At 38.1% G+C, this 19,062-nt stretch overlaps 1 protein-coding gene across 1 annotated transcript; it reads right to left on the bottom strand.

Annotated features, from left to right (window-relative positions):
* Positions 1–226: 226 nt before the first annotated feature.
* On the bottom strand, positions 227–18,773 carry kif17 (kinesin family member 17). The gene is made up of 14 exons (XM_051675723.1): positions 18,543–18,773; positions 14,381–14,527; positions 14,077–14,178; positions 13,792–13,981; positions 13,256–13,708; positions 11,911–12,011; positions 9,748–9,904; positions 6,505–6,575; positions 6,241–6,353; positions 5,146–5,374; positions 3,504–3,762; positions 2,914–2,993; positions 1,869–1,992; positions 227–833 (listed from the first exon to the last, which is right to left on the bottom strand). The coding sequence occupies exons 1-14, from the start codon at positions 18,771–18,773 to the stop codon at positions 646–648; spliced, it is 2,445 nt and encodes an 814-aa protein (XP_051531683.1). The 3' UTR covers positions 227–645.
* Between the last annotated feature and the right edge of the window lie 289 nt (positions 18,774–19,062).

Genomic DNA, 19,062 nt, shown 5'->3' with positions numbered 1-19,062 from the left:
CGCATCATAACATGAAGATACTACTGTATAAGTAAGCCATTCATGAGTACATTTTCTCGAAAACTGTAAACAGTGTGTCTCTGTGGCACTATACCATTCCTCTGTTTGTTTTAAGCGACCCGTCCAGCTTGAACAAAACAACATTGACTCTCAACCAATGGTTAGAGTTAGGGGCGGGGCTTTCTCTTTGTTTGATCAACAGCAGAGGGGGGTGTATTCAGAAGGCTGTTTGAAAACAATGTTTATTTTTGCAATTCCATTCGTTGGCGCAGAAATTACACACTTCTGCTTTAACACAGGAATGGAAAACCCACTTTAACTTGGCAACAAAAATACTGATTTCTTGATACAGATATCAGCAAGAATAAAACTTCTCAGTGCAAAATACAAGATCAAATACAGTGCAGCACATGTGGTAGCATTAGTTTTACATTAGGTAGTATTAGTTAACTGTTTAACACAGTGCTTATGAACCATATAATGAGAGAACCAAAATTACACTGTATAACAATGTCGCCATCACAATAAAAATCCATCTTTATACATCTACAATTTAAAAGATAAATTCAGATTTTTATGATTGAAAGCTGTCTTTAAATGCTATCTCTCATTCCTTATGTATAAAGAGAGTCGGACTTGTCAAAGTCAGTTGCTCTCAGTTGAGATGAGCGTCTTGCTCTTCTTTCGTTTTACTTTGCCGTTTGCAGGCAGTACTCCAAGGGATTCCAAACGGAAGGGACGCGGCATAAGAGATTCCGTGGATAAAGGGGACAAACTGGATCCACTGGAGGTCTGGTGAGCCGGACCATTACCGATTGGACCAGAGTGACTCACTGTATGGGAATTAGTAGCATTAAAAAAAAATATATACAGTTGATACTCGAGGAGGTAGCAATAATAAAGGATTAGTTCACCCAAAAATGAAAATTCTCTTGTCATTTACTTACCCTCATGCCATCCCAGATGTGTATGAATTTTTTTCTTCTGCAGAACACAAATAAAGATGTTTCGAAGAATGTCTCAGATCTGTAAGTCCATACAATGCAAGTGAATAGTGGCTAGAACTTTGAAGTTCCAAAAAACACATAAAGGCAGCATAAAAGTAATCTAAACGACTCCAGTGGTTAAATCCATATCTCCAGAAGCAATATAATAGGTGTGGGTAAGAAACAGGTCAATATTTAAGTCTTTTTTTACTATAAATGTCCACTTTCACTCCCATATTATTCTTTTGTTTTTGGTGATTCACATTCTTCGTGCACGTCGCCCCCTACTGGGCAGGGAGGATCATTTATAGTAAATACATTTAGTAGTAAAGGTAAAGAAGGGTGGGTTTCTCACCCACACCTATCATGTCGCTTCTCTGGACATGGATTTGACCACTGGAGTTGTTTGGATTACTTTTATGCTGCCTTTATGTGCTTTTTGGAGCTTCAAAGTTCTGGCCACCATTCACTTGCATTGCATGGACCTACAGAGATGAGATATTCTTCTAAAAAATCTTAATTTGTGTTCTGAAGAAGACAGAAAGTCATACACATCTGGGATGGCATGAGGGTGAGTAAATGATGAGAGAATTTTTCATTTTTGGGTGAACTATCCCTTTAAGAATCAAGGGTGTGTAAACAATTGAACTGAACAATTTGGGCAAATTCACTTAATTTCTCTTGTAGAATATATGTAAATAACATACATGTAGTGCTACATCTGGACACTACCAAATAAAAAACAAAATCAATTTTTATGATCCTTCTAATTAAAAACAAAGGAGATCTTGCATATTCTGCAAGGGGTTGTTTTTAATGATAAGAACTGTATATGTGACACTAGGGAAACAAAAGAATATAAATCTGGAATAATATTCTTACTTGTGTTTTTAATGGAATCACCAGCCAGCAGCTGACTTGTCCGTTTTAGCTTGAAGTAGTTAGTGGCGATATGTTTGCTATCACTCCGATTCAACATTTCCTTGTAGCGATCCTCCCCCTCTTCCTGTTTAAGAGAGATCAGCAGTGGATGTTTCTCAGTGCGTGATAAGGGTTCACAGACCGTGGAGATCTGAGTGAATTTAAGCATATATCAACAGTCATACTAGATGCAGTACATCAATTATTTAAATCTCAGAATAGCACAAGAGTGGTGAAACTACACAAGTCAAAATTTATTTACGTTTCTTGTCATCTCCACCTGTTGATCTGAAGGCTTATGCTTAAATACATGAAATTAGGTTTGTAGACAAATAGGGAGGGCCGGGGCTAGTTGTCACATGGGGAAGTTTTCACAAGGCCTCTATCGCAGTAACAATAAGATTTGGAGTCAAAAGTCTTATTGTGTAAACACTGTATGTGTTTTCTTTAGCAAAAGATTTGTATGTTGGTTTCAAACACCTATTTCAAAACCCTCTTCAATTAGAATAATTTCTGTGAATTCTACCCTCCAAAGTAAATCTTTACCATCATCATATTTTTACCGAAAGGTTTAAATGTGTTCTTAGGACACTTGCATTGTATGGACCTACAGAGCTCAAATATTCTTCTAAAAATCTTTTGCAGAAGAAAGGAAGTCATACACATCTGGTATGGCATGAGGGTAAGTAAATGATGAGAGATTTTTCATTTTTGGGCAAACTACTCCTTTAAGGTATGTGGCTATGCAGAAACTGACAAAAATTGACTTAAATAAACCTACTCTGTGAAATGATTTCTAGAATCAAAAGTGTGACAACTAATGCCTGATCTACTCTAGAAATTGCATGAATTTTTATATAGAAAAAAACATTGAGTTGGACTGGATCACGAAGGACAAGCAGCCAATAAGTGCCCAGAATACATGGAACTACTTCATTCTGTTTAAAAAGTGTGCAGAACTATGAGTGTCGAGCCCAAGTCGACTGTTTATTCACTGTTTGAATACCACAAATGGGTCGCCCAGATCTGAAGCAGAATTCCTGTGAGCTGAAAGTCCACCAGGTGCACTTGCAACTGTAGAAGGCACTGTAGAACAAGAAAGAGACTGATTAACATGAGCAATAAATGAATCTTGAGAAGTGATAGAGCAGTACGATGAAGTATTTACCTTAATATAAGTTAAATGGAGTTGGTATCCTTATGTACCTCAAAAAATCTTTTTTCCAATCAGTAATTTTGCCTTATTTTACACAAAAAATATTTAAACCTCCTTAAAAAAAAGACAAAGCTTAGAATTCGCCAAACTTGAACTTTTGTGCGCAGCGGAATGCGAAATGTCTTTGCATGAGCTTGTGTTTATGATCTACTTCATTCTGATGCTTATGAATGGAAATCAGTGGAGTGCGGTGTAGTGTGATGTGTCTTTATGTTTCAGTAATTTACATGAAAACCAGACAAAAATACTAAACAGGTTATTTCTAGCGTGATCATAGAGGATTGGTATGATCGGTATGAAATTGGTATGTACTGTATAGACTAGAGTATACAAATGAACTTACATTGTTCAAACGGAGTGAAAAAAGATAAAGACTTCACCTGCAGGTAAGGTAGTTTTCTGCACTATGACCTCTGGTAGTCTCCAGGTTCCTCCCTCCTCATCCCAAACTGCCTCCTTCCGCAGCCGGTCCAGGTTGCTATAGTTACAGTCCCTGCGCACCAGGGGTGCCATGCGCTCCAGAATCCCTTGGAGGAGCTGGCCTTCCCGCTCCAGACGCCGGATGGTGGCCAGATAGTCGTCTCTCTCCATTGCAAACTCTGCCTGAAGATCCCTGATCTCCAACTTTGCAGCTTTTAGCTGTCCATTAAATAAAAAGATGGATTGGTTCTACATGTTCAGCTCAATAGCAAGATAGAGCAAGTCTAGAATTCTAGTTCTAGAAAAGAAAAGACTAGGTAAATATGTTTGTTTCTAAATGTAGATCATAGATCTTGCAAAAAATCTTTTTCTTAATCAGTACTTTTTGTCTTGTTGTCTAGTTAAAATATCTAAACATCCTTATATAAAATAAGTTTACTTGTGAAGCAAAATTACATAAGATTTTAAGTCTTGTGCATAAAGAAAAACAAAAGTTAATGCTTAAAACAAAAACACCTTTTTGCAATAAGGTTAGAAAGTAAACTAGCTGTCCCTTTAAATTATGTTTCATTTTTTTACTCCATTGTCAAATAATTTTTCTCTTTTGGAGCACAAACCCAGATGCAATACAATGCAAGTGAATGGTGGCCAGAACTTTAAAGCTCCAAATAGCACATACAGGCAGCATAAAAGCAATCCATACGACTCCAGTGGTTAAATCCATGTGTTCAGAGGTGATATGATAGGTGTGGATGAGAAACAGATCAATACTTCAGTCCTTTTTTTTACAATAAACCTCCACCTTATACCAGCCCCAACCAATATGTGGCAATATGCACGAAGAATGCAAATTGCAAAAAAAAAAAGAAGAAGAATGTGGAAGTGAAAGTAAAAGTGAACATTTATAGTAAAAAAGGACTTAAATATTATTCTGTTTCTCACCCACACCTTTTATTTAGCTTCTGGAGACATAGTTTTAACCACTGGATTTTATAGATTACTTTTATGCTGCTTTTATGTGCTTTTTGGAGCTTCAAAGTTCTGGCCACCATTTAATTGCATTGTATGGACCTACAGAGCTGAGATATTCTTCTAAAAATCTTAATTTGTTTTCTGCAGAAGGAAGAAAGTCATACACATCTTGGATGGTCTGAGGTTGAGTAAAACATGAGAATTTTCATTTTTGTGTAAACTATCCCTTTAAGAGTTCAATTCATTCAAAAACTCAGTTAAGCCATCAACTGCTAAGGCAGAAGGCAGCTGCCTATGTTTTCAGATGCAGCAAATGATTGAATGACTCATTTGTGACAAAAAAAAAAAAAAATTTGTCACCACATGCTGGCCTAAAGATGTAATTGCAAAATGGGTCACTGAAAAAAAATCAGTGAATGAAACCAAAGTGAACAATGAATCAAAATCCCCACCACCACTATCTGGAAAGCCACGAACATAGAGTAGCGGAGTGATCAAACAGTTAAGTGTCCCAGTGGAACACCGCTTGTCTAATCAGATTCGAGAACCAAAACTGTTGAATAATGCAGTATACTGTATACTGTATGTTGAGTAAAAATTATGTACAATCTGAGTACTGAAAGCTCACACCTTCTTCTGTGTGTTCTCCAGGTGTCTGCTCTTGACGTGAACTTCCTCCTGAATGGAATTGTACACGTTGAGCAGCACGCTGTCCCCCTCCTCGCTGTTCTGACTCAGAGCTTCAATCAGCTGCTTCTTCCGCTGGTCAGCTAGAGTCTTCCTCTGTCTGTGTCTCTGCTTCAGTTCTTCGTTCCTCACCTGTTCTCCTCCCACAAACTCCTGCTCCAACTGCTTTAGCCTATCAACCAATAACATATATCAGAGACAGAATGCTCATAATTTTTCATTACCAGTACCATCATAATCCTGAGTTCCTTTCAAACCACCAGTACCATTCAAACTATTACCATGTTCCAAACGGCATAAATAATGATCATAGCAGCATATGCTGTGGTGTTGTTCCAAACAGAATTTCCAATAAAAATGACTTAAAACTGGAATTCCGCTATTTAAAGTGATTTTAAAAAATCAGGTTGAATTAACACAGACTGATGGCTTCAACAGAAAAATATACAATCGAACTACCTCCTCAGAGCTTACAGTAGGTCTGTCTTTAATTTAAAAAAAATAATAATTTATCCCCTTTTTCTCCCAAGTTGGAATGCCCAATTCCCACTACTTAGTAGGTCCTTGTGGTAGCGCGGTTACTCACCTCAATCCGGGTGGCGGAGGACAAGTCTCGGTCGCCTCCACTTCTGAGACAGTCAATCTTAGCATGTGGCTTGCTGTGCATGAAACCATGGAAACTCACTGCATGTGGCGGCTCATGCTACTCTCCGCGATCCACGCACAACTTACCACACGCCCCATTGAGAGCGAGAACCACTAATCGTGACCACAATGAGGTTACCCCATGTGACTCTACCCTCCCTAGCAACCGGGCCAATTTGGTTGCTTAGGAGACCTGCCTGGAGTCACTCAGCACACCCTGGATTTGAACTCGCGACTCCAGGGGTCGTAGTCAGCGTCAATACTTGCTGAGCTACCCAGGCCCCCTGTCTTTAAATGTTTATAAGTTACAGTTAAAAATCAATTCTCCTATGGAGAAAATGAATTGGATTTTTACATCCAGAACCAGACTGTTGCGCTCTATTTGAGTCTCACCTCTCTAAAACATGCCTCTGGTCCAGTTGACCCGGTGTGGAAACCACAACTGTATCTAAAGCAGAATTCTCTCCACTAGGACTTTCTTTGACAATGGCAGAAGACTGACTGTCCTACACAAACAAGGGTCAAATCTTAGCAGCTAAACATAGATATACAGATAAACATACATTAGCAAATATCTTTGCAAGTATAAGATATAGACTGTCTGCTTCACCTAACTAAGTCTAGTTTGAAGAAAAATCCTTTTACCATGAATACAACAAGTTCAACATTGGCCTGTTGGTCTGGTGTAGCTGTAACATTTTCTTTGTGTTGTTCCACACAAGATCCACCTGATTAAGGGGGAAGCACAACAAGATTTGATCAGATTAAGAAAACGTTACATAAAGGACCTTTTGTTACAGAGCGCTGGTTGATTCTCGCAAAACCTGTCAAACAAATGTCCTGGTCATATACAATGCGTGCCCAATTATTAGGCAAGTGAGTATTCTGATCTTATCATTATTTCCATGCACATTTTCCAACTCCAAACCATATAAACTTGAATGCTTATTGGATTCAATCATTTTCAGGTGGTATATATTTGTGAAATGAGGGAGGGTGTCGCGAAAGTTACTAACACCTTATATCAAGGTGTGCATAATTATTAGGCAGCTTCATTACCTCAGGTAAAATGGGCCAAAAAAGAGATTTAACTGACACTGATAAGTCAAATGTTGTAAAATGCCTTTCAGACAGATGCAACACTCTTGAAATAGCTAAACTATTGATGCGTGACCACCGGACAATCAAACATTTTGTTGCAAATAGTCAACTGGGGTGCAATAAACGCATGGAGAAGAAAAGGTGCAAATTAACTGCAAAAGACTTGAGAAGAATTAAACGTGAAGCTACCAGGAACCCATTATCCTCCAATGCTACCATATTCCAGAACTGCAACCTACCTGGAGTGTCCAGAAGTACAAGGTGTCAAGTGCTCAGAGACATGGCCAAGGTCAAGAAGGCTGAAACACGACCACCACTGAATATATTCACAAGCTGAAGCGTCGTGATTGGGCAAAGAAATACATGAAGACAGATTTTTCAAAGGTTTTATGGACAGATGAAATGAGAGTGACTCTTGATGGACCAGATGGATGGGCCCGTGGCTGGATCACTAATGGACACAGGGCACCACTTCGAGTCAGGTGCCAGCAAGGTGGAGGAGGGGTACTGGTATTGGCTGTTATCATTAAGGATGAGGTAGTTGGACCTTTTCGAGTTGAAGATGGACTGAAACTCAACCCTCAAACCTACTGCCAGTTTCTGGAAAGTACTTTCTTCAAGCAGTTGTACAGGAAGAAGTCCTCAGCATTCAAGAAGGCCATGATCTTTATGCAGGACAATGCTCCATCACATGCATCCAAGGACTCCACTGCTTGGCTAGCCAGCAAGGGCCTCAAAGATGCCCAAATAATGACTTGGTCCCCTTCCTCATCTGACTTACATCCTACTGAAAACTTGTGGGCCCTTCTCAAACATGAGATTTACAGTGAGGGAAGACAATACACCTCTTTGAACAGTATTTGGGAGGCTGTGGTTGCTGCTGCAGCGAAAGTTGATCGTGAACAGATCAAGAAACTGACAGACTCCATGGATGGAAGGCTCATGGCAGTTATTGAAAAGAAGGGTGGCTATATTGGTCACTGAATATTTTTGAAAGGCCAAATGTTATTTCATTGTCATTTTGTGTTACTTATTTGTTGCACTTACTCTTAAAAATTGAGAATAAACAATTGAGTTGGGAGAAATTCTTTGTAATTTAGTTGCCTAATAATTGTGCACACTAATAGTTGCCTAATAATTGTGCACACTTATATATTCCCCTGAGAAAGATAAAACTCACTTTTTCTTTGTTAAACATTCAGGTTTGAGGTTCAATAACATTTTGGATTGACTGAGAGCATTGTGTTTGTTCAACAATAAAATTAATCCTGAGGAATACAATTTGCCTAATAATTGGGCATGCAGTGTATGTATATATACACTGTATATAAGAAATTATAATTTGCATAAATAAAATGAACCCTACATTTATGACCGGTAAGATTTTTTGCATTGTAACGTCTCAGTTTATACACACTGGACACTTTAACATCTTTGCTGCTACCCAGGCACACCAGGGAAACACATATATTTACATCTACATACATTTCCTGTGTATATTAAGTATTAACATCCTCATGCCCTTAATGTCCAATTGCACTATTTCCACTTGTACTGTTTGCCCTGAATGTTTCTTTTGCACTGTTTTTCTGTATATGTGTTAACTGTCTGTAAACCAAAAGTATATGTAAAGTATATGTATACTAAATGTGTAGTACATGTACAGTTAGAAGTTAGATATGTCTATGTGTAATATGTTTATATATGTAGCACCATGGTCCTGTGAGGCACGACATTTCGTTCCCTTCTATGTCTCTACATATAGCGGAATGACAATAAAGCTCACTTGACTTGATTTCAGGACACTAAAAAGGAATTGTTCACCAAAAATTAAATCATTTACTCAACTCAAGCCATCCCGATGTGTATCACTTTCTTTCTTCAGCAAAACACAAGTGAAGATTTTTAGATGAATATCTCAGCTCTGTAGGTCCATACAATGCAAGTGGATGGTGGCCAGAACTTTAAAGCTCCAAAAAGCACATAAAGGCAGTATAAAAGTAACCCATATGACTCAAGTGGTTAAATCCATATCTTCAGAAACTAAAAAATAGGTGTGGGTGAGAATCAATATTTAAGTCCTTTTTTTACTACAAATCTCCACCTTTGACCAGCCTCAACCAGTAGGTGGCGAAATGCACACAGAATGTGAATCGGCAAAAAACAAAAGAAGAAGAGTGTTGAAGTGAAAGTGAAATGGGGGTTTATAGTAAAAAAAGGATTTAAATTTTGATCTGTTTCTCACCCACAAATCTTAATTTATGTTCTGCAGAAGAAAGAAAGTCGTACACATCTGGAATAGCCTGAGGGTGAGTAAGTGATGAGAGTTTTTTAATTTATGGGTGAACTTTTACTTTAAGCACATTTTACCCCCTAATTCTCATCACCGTAACACTTTCAGACTTTTACTTGAACTATTCCCTTTGTCTTCAATTACAAAATTTTATTTACAAGGGCCAGAAATTAAGGGATGCTCAGAGCAAAAATGCCCCTGCAATGATGAACTTTTATGTAGTTATATATAGTTATTTATATTCAATTATGATTCTAGTTACTGTATATACAGTATATTATCACATAAAATATTTGTTTTTCACAATGCCTGTCATGAAAATACAGTAACTGTCACAACAATGTAAAAAATTGTAATTTTTAATCTTAAAATAGTCTTCTTTTTCAATATGGAAAATATAATTTCTTATTCGTTATTTTAATATTGGAGAAAAATAAGTCCAGGACATTTTCGTGAGAATCACCCCACTGAAAAATAGACGATAAGTTAGAACCATAGAACATTACCAGTGTTACGGGTTTGGCTGGCTTTGGACTTTTCCAGAGAAGAGAGTCTGGTCTCGTATGATGTCCTCAAGGCAGTGATGTCTGCTTGGAGTTTGGCTTTGGACTCCTGCTCTGCATCGTACTCGGCCTGCAGCCTGGCCAATTTTTTCTCATATTCCTAAATGCGGAAATAAAACAGACCAGGGCTTTTTGGATGATTTGGGAAAGGATTTTTTAAATATCTTGAATTTGATCCAGCGAACTAGTACAAATAAATTAGATATTAATACGCATGCAAGCAGGAAGTTTCCTAAAAAAATCCATTACTAAGTGCATTTACATGCACATCAAACCACTGATAACGATCAAAAATCAGCATTCAAGAAAACTGAAAATTATTCTCGGATTTTGACATCAAAAAGAAAACAGGCATGCGCACAACACTTCAGCACACTGGATTAGCCAGTAGGAACACCGATAAAGGTGTTTACATGCAACGCAAAATCGTGGTAATGGGCGAAAATATACTTGTGTCGATCGTTTTATGCTTAAACCGTTTAAGACCTTACCCAAAAAAAGGATAGCCGTTTAAGGCTTATTAAGAATAATTGGCGTAAGATTTTGGATGTAAACGAGCTCATTGTTCCTTCATCCTTCAAGGTGTAGACTTAAAGTGTGGCAATAGCAGTGAAGAGGAGCAGTTCCATCTGAAAAAGGAAAATCTTCCCCTGTATGGCAGCTCTCAAATCACATTTTCCATTCCACATATTCAAACTAGCACATAGTGTTATAACACATGTGAGAATGATGTAAAACCTGGTTCGATGCGTCTACACGCCATTTTTGTAGCTGCATACGATCGCTAATGAGATTTAAGAGCTAAGGCAAAGGTGAAGATTATTAGTGAATATCATGTGGCTTGAGAAATCTTGGAATATAGTACCCAGTCATATGGACTACTTATGTGGTGCTTTTACTGCGGGGCAAATTCAGTAAACAGTTGTGCCATTTTTTCACATGGTATTTCATCACAAATCTTTCAGTGCATTATTCATCCATCCGCAGTCTAGTTACTACATTGGCAGATTTTTCATTTAAGTCTAAACAATTTTGTCAGATTTCTCTTAAAACAAGACATAATATCTTATACCATTTTGCTTGACAAGTAAATAAATCATGTTTTAAATAATTTTAGGTAAGTTTACAGGAAAACAAGACAACAATACTTGTCTTGAAAATCATTTTTTGCAGTGTATGACATACTTTCTTCAGCAGAACACAAATATTTTTAGAAGAATAACTCAGCTCTGTAGGTGCCATACAATGCAAGTGAATGGTGATCAGACTTTTGAAGCTCCAAAAGTTGCATAAAGGAAACAAAGAAGTAATCCAGAAGACTCCAGTGGTCAAATTCATATCTTCAGAAGCGATATAATAGGTGTGGGTGAGAGTGAAAGTTAAAGTGGAGATTTAGAGTAAAAAGGACTTGAATATTGTTCTGTTTCTCACCCACACTTATATTGCTTCTTAAGATATGGATTTAAACACTAAAGTCATATGGATTACTTTTATGTTTACTTTATGTAATTTTTGGAGCTACAAAGTTCTGATCACCATTCACTTGCATTGTATGGCCCTACAGAGCTGAGATATTTTTCTAAAAATCTTCATTTTTGTTCTGCAGAAGAGAGAAAGTAATTCACATCTGGGATGGCATGAGAGTGAGTAAATAAGAGAATTTTCATTTTTGGGTGAACTATCCCTTTAAAGAGATGATTCAGGTGTCTGGATCACAGTAGTGGAGTGGTGCTGTTCAGGTCCGGAACAGTGTGTCAGATTGCGGAGGTTTGCGTGTCCTCTGTTATGTACAGTAGTGCTCAGAGCCAACCCACAAGATCGGAATTGAGCAGTGTAAATTTAGTTCAGCAGCGATTTTGTGGCTGTGTTTGCGTTATTGCCTGATCTGCATCACTTCTTTAGTGAACTGGGCACTAATCCAGCACAGTTAAACAGTGCTCTTCTCACAATTCATTCTTAGTGAATTCCTCCTAGTTCTTGGTCCTTTTTAGAGCTTGACAGCAGTGGTCACGATGAAATGTTCAAAATTCGTTAAGCAAGAATTTTCACATTTGGTTGACACTTTTCCTTTAAAAACTCTTCATTTGACATTATCACTGCACTCACCTCTTTTATCTTGTCTTTCTCTGCCTTGCTCTCTGACGTATTGCTCTGGGGTCGAGAGGGAACCACTGCAAAATCTGCTGACCTTTGACCTTGCAAGAGTGCTGTTGACAAACCAGAGTTAATCATGAGCTCTTTCACTTTTCAAATACAAAACTGTGCAAAAGTCTTAGGCACATTAGATGTTTCACAAAAACATTTGTCTTAAGATGGTTATTTTATATCTTCTGCTTCAGTGTGTCAATAGGAAATATCAATTTTAGATTTCCAAACATTCCTTTTATACGCCGCTTTAAAACATTCATGAATTTTTCACGCGTCAATGCACAGATTATGATGATGATTCTATTCATTAACATAAGAAAATGCATTTCTATATTTACAGTGCATTTTCACATTGAGAATCATTGGGTTCATCCAATAGCTGAAAATATTTGCTTTCAGAGGCTTTATACTGAGACCAGTGCAGACAGACAGCACACTGGAGGTTAAGTCATTCACTAAATAAGGAGCAAGGGATGTCCTATAGATTTCTATGCAGCTAAGTGCATTCACTCCTAAAATCCAACCAAAAGTTCAGTTTGCAGAGTACTGTATATTCACAACTGCAAAACTTTTTTTATTGTTGTAATGCAAAATAAACAATACATCACTTAGGTTCTAACCAACCTGGTCTCATAGAATCACCCTACTAAACCTACATTTTTGCAAACTGATTTTTATGTGGTTTGTTGTACATATCGCTGCAAATAATTACTAGAGTCGCTACAACATCAATGACTTTTATTCACTTTCACACAAATCACCAGTAAAACCGCAGATTATCAGGCCATAAACACGTATTTTTCACCCTGTTCCTCACACAATGCTATCTAATGACACTAAACACTTTAACTATTGCACTTGTGATGCAAAGGATCAGGGTACGAATCCTTAAGAGCATGTAAGTTGACACGTGAGCCAAAAGCGTCATTGGAGCACCCCAAAATGATGTGTGGTTGCTTCAGTAATTGCATTTTTCCTCTTACACTAGCTTTTATGACACTATCGGTTAGGTTTAGGTTTAAGGTTTGGGTAGGGAGGTAGGTTTTGTTAATTTAAAACTCTATAGAATATTAACCTTCCAAAGTTTTCTGTTTGGGACATTTTTTTTTACTGGCTTTTAGCGCCACTCAGTGAACATTTCACATTGGAACTGCTGCAATATGTGTAAGGAGCCATGTAATTTCTTTTTGTAAAAATGCTGCCACAATCTTTGCAATTTTCATGGAATCAGGCTAATTCTGGCATATCTTTGGGTATGTTCTATGGTTATGAATGAAGAATATGGCTAAGTGCTTTATCTTACAGGCAAGGTTGTCAGAGCCCAGCTGCCCAGAGATTAACGCCCGTAACTTCTTGATTTCCTCCTGATACTCGCGCAGGAGGGCATCTTTAGGGTCCTCGTTGATGCGGGGGCGGTTCTGGATGCTTTTGGCGCGGTTGGCGTAGCGTAGAGTGCTGAGGCTCTCTTCGTAATTGTTGTCGGCAGGTGAGAGGCAGGCCACCATGAGTGTACGTGTGTTACCGCCCAGCGAGTCCTGAAGCAGACGCGTGAGCTTGGAGTCCCGGTACGGGATGTGTTTGGAGCGACCGTCCACCAGAGCTGATATGACATTGCCAAGGGCTGAAAGGGACAAGTTGATCTTGGTAGCTTCCTGTAGGCGGTCTCCAGTCGCTCCGGTTTTTGACTGGCGCTCACTTCCTGCGAGGTCAACGAGATTGAGCTTGCCAGCTCGCAGATGTTCTTCACCAGCAGCATCTAAACTCATATAAAGATTAAAGAGATATCTATAGGGATCACTAAAAGAATATTGATTCCTGTGAGTGTGTTTTGGAACAAACCTGTGTTACAGATTTCCAGGTGAATGGTGAATATGGAGTGTGAGCGAGAGGAATCTTTGTTCATGAGCGTGTAGCCCACGGAGCGATTCTTCCAACCCTGATCCATTATCTGCTCACATTCCCCAACGCTGTGCACCATATGCATGGAGAGATCTCGTACATACACTCCACGTTCAGGATGCTCCTTCAACTTGATTACAAATATACACACAAAGCATTGAGACATTTAGTCCATGTACCATTTAATGAGCTACGTATGACTATGTACTTCCAAAGGGGATGCACCTCCATCTTCAGTTTGCTGTCATTTCCCAAAAGGTCCCTTATTTCCTCCTTGTAAATTTCCAGGTAAGAGGCTCGCACAAGAAATTTTGTGTTCTCTGCACACTATATAGAAAAGTTGAGATCAAAGATAAGTTATAAAATTACTAAATTACTAAAAATTAAAGCGTGTGTGTGTGTGTGTGTGTGTGTGTGCATTGCACTAATATGATTGGAGTTCCTGAGTAGACAGGCTGTTAGTCTATTTAATGGGATTTTACCATAAAAATATATCAATTTAAAATCAAATGATGTGTTGATTTGTTACCTGGATTGTCTCAAAGATGTGTTCAAAAGCTCGAGGGATGATTCCCCTCTGGGCTGGAGGATCCAGAACACCTTGCATGGTAAACGACTTGCCACTTCCTGTTTGTCCATAAGCAAAAATTGTCCCATTGTAGCCCTCAGTTACACCCTGTTTGTAAAATCAAGTATTGACTTTTTCAGTTTAGAGTGTAATGCAAAATACATTTTAAAATAAGACATACATGCAATTTGTAAATGTTTGCTTTTTCATCAGAATATCAGCCAATTGCCCCCATTCATTACATTTAATGGGTTCTATGGAATAATAATAAACAATTGGTACTTTCCAAGGCTGTAACCACATATTTAATTAGGGCAATAGATTGGGCTATTTAAAAAAAAACAAAAAAAACACTTTAAAATATATAATATTGTCTTTGGTGGCTATTGCCCTGGTACTTCGGGCCTAAGGTGGGAAAATATGGTTCTTTTAAAGTACAGCAGTAACATTTTCAAATGAATTGTTTTACAAATTTACAAAATAATAATAATACAAATACTGATTAACAACGAAATTAACTGAAATAACTATTGGTAATTTGCAAGGTTGTAACCACATATTTAATTGGGGTAATAGGGCTATTTTTTCTTTAAAACCTATATAATATATAATACAATATAATAATGTCTTTGGCTACGGCCCTACTACTTTGGGCCTGAGGTGGGAAAATACTTTTAAAGTTAAGTAGTAACATTTTCAAACAAACAAATAAATATGATAAAATACTATATAATTGTATACATAGTATACAGTATATTATATCAGTGTAGAGCCGAGGAGGGCGGGGCCGGGCTGGAATGAGACACACCCGGTCCACAATCAGCCTGATGGGGCGCGCGAGGGATAAAGGCGGCCGGGGACGACAGTTCGAGAGAGAGAGAGAGAGAATTGCAGGCAGCTGTACTGTGTGTTTTCAGTTGTGTGTTTTGGTTGTGTTTTTTTGGTTAATAAATTATTTAAGTTGTCAAGCCGGTTCTCGCCTCCTCCTTTCCACTAAACCCCTTAGGGGGTTCAGTGGAAAGGAGGAGGCGAGAACCGGCTTGACAACTTAAATAATAATTTAATAAACAATTTAAACAACACACAACCAAAAACACACAGTACAGCTGCCTGTAATTCTCTCTCTCTCGAACTGTCGTCCCCGGCCGCCTTTATCCCTCGCGCGCCCCATCAGGCTGATTGGGGACCGGGTGTGTCTCATTCCAGCCCGGGCCCGCCCTCCTCGGCTCTACAATCAATTATAATATAATATGATAAATGATTAATAATAATAATAATAATAATAATAATACAATAAATAAAATATGGAGGGCCAAATTACTCAAAATAAAACAATAAAATAATTATTTACATATTTAAATAAATAATTAAATACACATGAAAATTAAATCACAAATGAAATTATTAAAAACTATTAAATTGCTGTTGAGTGACGTGCTGATAGCCATAACACTGAAAATAATAAGACACGTATTAATGAAGCCACGAAGCTTGTGCGTAAATGAAAAATCAACCCAAGATAATGCTAAAATGAAAATGGACGCAAACTGTATGGATATATTTAGTGATTTAATTATTAATTTAATGATTTTATAGTTTTAAAGTATATTATTATGCATTTAATAATTGACTGATTTATTGATTTAAATAAAAATGTAATAAATATATTTAATAATAAATCAATTTAATTAATCCATGACTTCAGAAGCAATATGATAGGTGTGGGTAAGAAACAGATCAATATTTTTTACTATAAATTCTCCTCCCTGCCCAGTAGGTGGCGATATGCATGAAGAATGCAAATCGCCAAAAACAAAAGTAGTGAAAGTAAAAGCGGACATTTATAGTAAAAACTAAAATATTTAAACTACTTAAATATTTCTCTGTTTCTCACCCACACCTATCATATTGCTTCTGAAGACATGGATTAAACCACTGGAGTCATATGGATTACTTTTATGCCTTTATGTTTTTTTTTTTTTTTTCAGTTTCAAAGTTCTGGCCACCATTCACTTCTGTTAAACGGACTAATAGAGCTGAGATATTCTTCTAAAAATTTTCGTTTGAGTTCAGCAGAAGAAAGAAAGTCGTGTTCTTCTGGGATGGCACAAGGGTGAGTAAATGAGAGAATTTTCATTTTTGGTTGAATTGTCCCTTTAAGGCAGTGTGAAAAAATGTAATTCATTATTCATAATGAAAATTCCGTCCGAACGTGATGATTTTTCTCATAAAAAAAAAAATCTACAAATTAAATTCAGTACAACAAATAGGTGTAATAACATAACGTATGAATACTTAATTTAAATATATAACACATTTCCTTATAGCAGTCATAACCTCCAGTGCTGAATATATACAGGTGCATCTCAATAAATTAGAATGTCATGCAAAAGTTCATTTATTTCAGTAATTCAACTCAAATTGTGAAACTCGTGTATTAAATAAATTCAATGCACACAGACTGAAGTAGTTTAAGTCTTTGGTTCTTTTAATTGTGATGATTTTGGCTCACATTTAACAAAAACCCACCAATTCACTATCTCAAAAAATTAGAATACATCATAAGACCAATAAAAAAAACATTTTTAGTGAATTGTTGGCCTTCTGGAAAGTATGTTCATTTACTGTATATGTACTCAATACTTGGTAGGGGCTCCTTTTGCTTTAATTACTGCCTCAATTCGGCGTGGCATGGAGGTGATCAGTTTGTGGCACTGCTGAAGTGGTATGGAAGCCCAGGTTTCTTTGACAGTGGCCTTCAGCTCATCTGCATTTTTTGGTCTCTTGTTTCTCATTTTCCTCTTGACAATGCCCCATAGATTCTCTATGGGGTTCAGGTCTGGTGAGTTTGCTGGCCAGTCAAGCACACCAACACCATGGTCATTTAACCAACTTTTGGTGCTTTTGGCAGTGTGGGCAGGTGCCAAATCCTGCTGGAAAATGAAATCAGCATCTTTAAAAAGCTGGTCAGCAGAAGGAAGCCTGAAGTGCTCCAAAATTTCTTGGTAAACGGATGCAGTGACTTTGGTTTTCAAAAAACACAATGGACCAACACCAGCAGATGACATTGCACCCCAAATCATCACAGACTGTGGAAACTTAACACTGGACTTCAAGCAACTTGGGCTATGAGCTTCTCCACCCTTCCTCCAGACTCTAGGACCTTGGTTTCCAAATGAAATACAAAACTTGCTCTCATCTGAAAAGAGGACTTTGGACCACTGGGCAACAGTCCAGTTCTTCTTCTCCTTAGCCCAGGTAAGACACCTCTGACGTTGTCTGTGGTTCAGGAGTGGCTTAACAAGAGGAATACGACAACTGTAGCCAAATTCCTTGACACGTCTGTGTGTGCTGGCTCTTGATGCCTTGACCCCAGCCTCAGTCCATTCCTTGTGAAGTTCACCCAAATTCTTGAATCGATTTTGCTTGACAATCATAAGGCTGCGGTTCTCTTGGTTGGTTGTGCATCTTTTTCTTCCACACTTTTTCCTTCCACTCAACTTTCTGTTAACATGCTTGGATACAGCACTCTGTGAACAGCCAGCTTCTTTGGCAATGAATGTTTGTGGCTTACCCTCCTTGTGAAGGGTGTCAATGATTGTCTTCTGGACAACTGTCAGATCAGCAGTCTTCCCCATGATTGTGTAGCCTAGTGAACCAAACTGAGAGACCATTTTGAAGGCTCAGGAAATCTTTGCAGGTGTTTTGAGTTGATTAGCTGATTGGCATGTCACCATATTCTAATTTTTTGAGATAGTGAATTGGTGGGTTTTTGTTAAATGTGAGCCAAAATCATCACAATTAAAAGAACCAAAGACTTAAACTACTTCAGTCTGTGTGCATTGAATTTATTTAATACACGAGTTTCACAATTTGAGTTGAATTACTGAAATAAATGAACTTTTCCACGACATTCTAATTTATTGAGATGCACCTGTATAGTCTAAAGAAGCACCCAACTTACAAACACATCTTGTAAATAATCAATTATAGGATGGGCTGCAGATTCCGTGACAGATTTAAACTGCGATGGGATTTTGTTTCAGATAAGCGACTGAGCATGTATCAGATAACCCGCATCTATGGGTATGCACGCTGACCAACCACACGAAAAACAATGTACCTCCACCAGAGGATATGCGATCTCGTTGTACATCTGCTCAGTGTAATGGTTGATATAATAAGTCCCATCAAATGTGAATTGTTTCGGCGGCTCTTCGGTGGCTCCGGGTTTCTCAATGAAACACTGACAGCGGCTACTGTCAATCGAAATGACCGTCTTACAGTTCAACACTTTCTCCCTTTCATTCAGCGGTCGACATCTGACGACCACCTTCACGGATTCTGATGCCATCTTAACGGATCTGCCAGCCTGACAGGTTTCACTTGTTATCCGCTAAACAGAAATGAAATGGTTTGATAATAATCCAGGCAACAGCTCTTGTCATTAAAAACGAAGACGCTAACATATATTGTCATCCAGTCCTGTTTCCGTAAAAGGGTCGCCCAGGGTCAGGCTGCGGTCCTCGTCAAACGCAACATTAAATAAAGCAGCGTGTTTATCTTGCTGTTGCTTTCTACGTTACCCGGCAACCCCAAACTTCAAACGCGCCGGCTACATCAGCACAAACTGGCCCCAGTGA

The sequence above is a fragment of the Myxocyprinus asiaticus genome, chromosome 37, assembly GCF_019703515.2.
Source record: "Myxocyprinus asiaticus isolate MX2 ecotype Aquarium Trade chromosome 37, UBuf_Myxa_2, whole genome shotgun sequence".
NCBI classification, from domain to species: Eukaryota; Metazoa; Chordata; class Actinopteri; order Cypriniformes; family Catostomidae; genus Myxocyprinus; species Myxocyprinus asiaticus.
Note: the sequence above shows the minus strand (reverse complement) of the source record. Positions and strands in the feature narration are given on the sequence as shown.

Bases quoted from the DNA above. Each gene is read 5' to 3' on its own strand.
- kif17 (XM_051675723.1), bottom strand. From the start codon at position 18,773: ATGGCATCAGAATCCGTGAAGGTGGTCGTCAGATGTCGACCGCTGAAT. The intron at 9,905-11,910 runs GTGAGTGCAGTG...TTCCGCATTTAG, and splicing joins AGAAAGACAAGATAAAAGAG to GAATATGAGAAAAAATTGGC. The intron at 6,354-6,504 runs GTTGTATTCATG...TTGTTTGTGTAG, and splicing joins AACAGGCCAATGTTGAACTT to GACAGTCAGTCTTCTGCCAT.